The sequence below is a fragment of the Cystoisospora suis genome (genome assembly GCF_002600585.1).
Source record: "Cystoisospora suis strain Wien I chromosome Unknown contig_3160, whole genome shotgun sequence".
In the NCBI taxonomy this organism is placed as follows: Eukaryota; Apicomplexa; class Conoidasida; order Eucoccidiorida; family Sarcocystidae; genus Cystoisospora; species Cystoisospora suis.
The window spans coordinates 23,768-24,776 of NW_027155955.1; the positions used below are offsets into that span (position 1 = coordinate 23,768).

At 39.6% G+C, this 1,009-nt stretch overlaps 1 protein-coding gene across 1 annotated transcript in view; it reads left to right on the plus strand.

Moving 5' to 3' along the window:
* Positions 1–1,009, plus strand: part of CSUI_006307 (mcm2 3 5 family protein) — a gene marked incomplete at its 5' end in the record, with an annotated part of 18,050 nt that overhangs the window by 11,897 nt on the left and 5,144 nt on the right. The window contains one exon of the mRNA XM_068066470.1: positions 143–365. Within this exon, the coding sequence (XP_067921551.1) occupies positions 143–365 (223 nt within the window). The remainder of the gene's footprint in view (positions 1–142; positions 366–1,009) is intronic.

Consider the following 1,009-nt stretch of genomic DNA (forward strand, 5'->3'; position numbering starts at 1 on the left):
TATCTATCTTTAATCTATCTCTCTTTAATCTATCTATCTATCTATCTATTTTCAATGTACCTGTTTATCTATCTATTTATCTATCTGTCTATGGACGTTTGATCTTTATGTCTCCTCTTTTCTTTTGTATGCTCTTTTTCAGTTCCACACGTACACTGAGAGAGAATTTGAAGCTTCCTTCTTCTCTCATCTCTCGCTTCGACCTCATCTTTTGTCTCCACGATACTCAGAATCTACATCAGCCCCAGAAGAAGAAGGAGGGGGAGGAAAGAGAAAGACAAAAGTTTTCTCAAGATGAATCTATTAAAGGGACGAAAGAGATCCGAAAGAAAGAAAGTCTAGATGAAAGAATTGCTTCTATTCAGGTATGCTTGGGAAGAACGTCATCCTTCTTATCGATTCTTTCAAAACAAGAAGGAAAAGGAACATAGAGAAGCTCGGCTGTGTAGATACACCTCGTGTGAGTGCTAGATAGAGATGGTACATAATCTATACATCGGTCATTCGGTTGCATATCAACACATATATGCATCTATCTCTATCCCACTCTATATCTGCACATATGTACTTGTATATGTGCATGTCTACATACGTGTGTGTGGGAATCCGCCCTACCTGGGAGAAGCGTACCCCGAGAGGTTTAGAAGTAATCTCTTTCTTTCTTTCTCACTCTTTTTTTCTTCCTTCTGTTGATGAACAAAGTCGTCTTTTCAATCTCCTGTCTATATGTATCTATAGAGGTCTTCTATCTTCATCTGTCTAATTTATCTGTATACACCTCATCGGCACACTCCGTCACTCTCTCCATGCTTATGTATCTACCTGTGTCATACACCGTCCTCTAGATATGCGCATATATCTACTTGTATACACGTGTGCGTGTATATGTATCCGTGTGTGTATATATATCTATATATGTGCATGTACATATGGGTGTTTGTCTTGACGTATTGTTTCGGGAAGGCGTGAACTCTCATCGCCGAGACGACTGGTCAGTTGGTGGATGGGG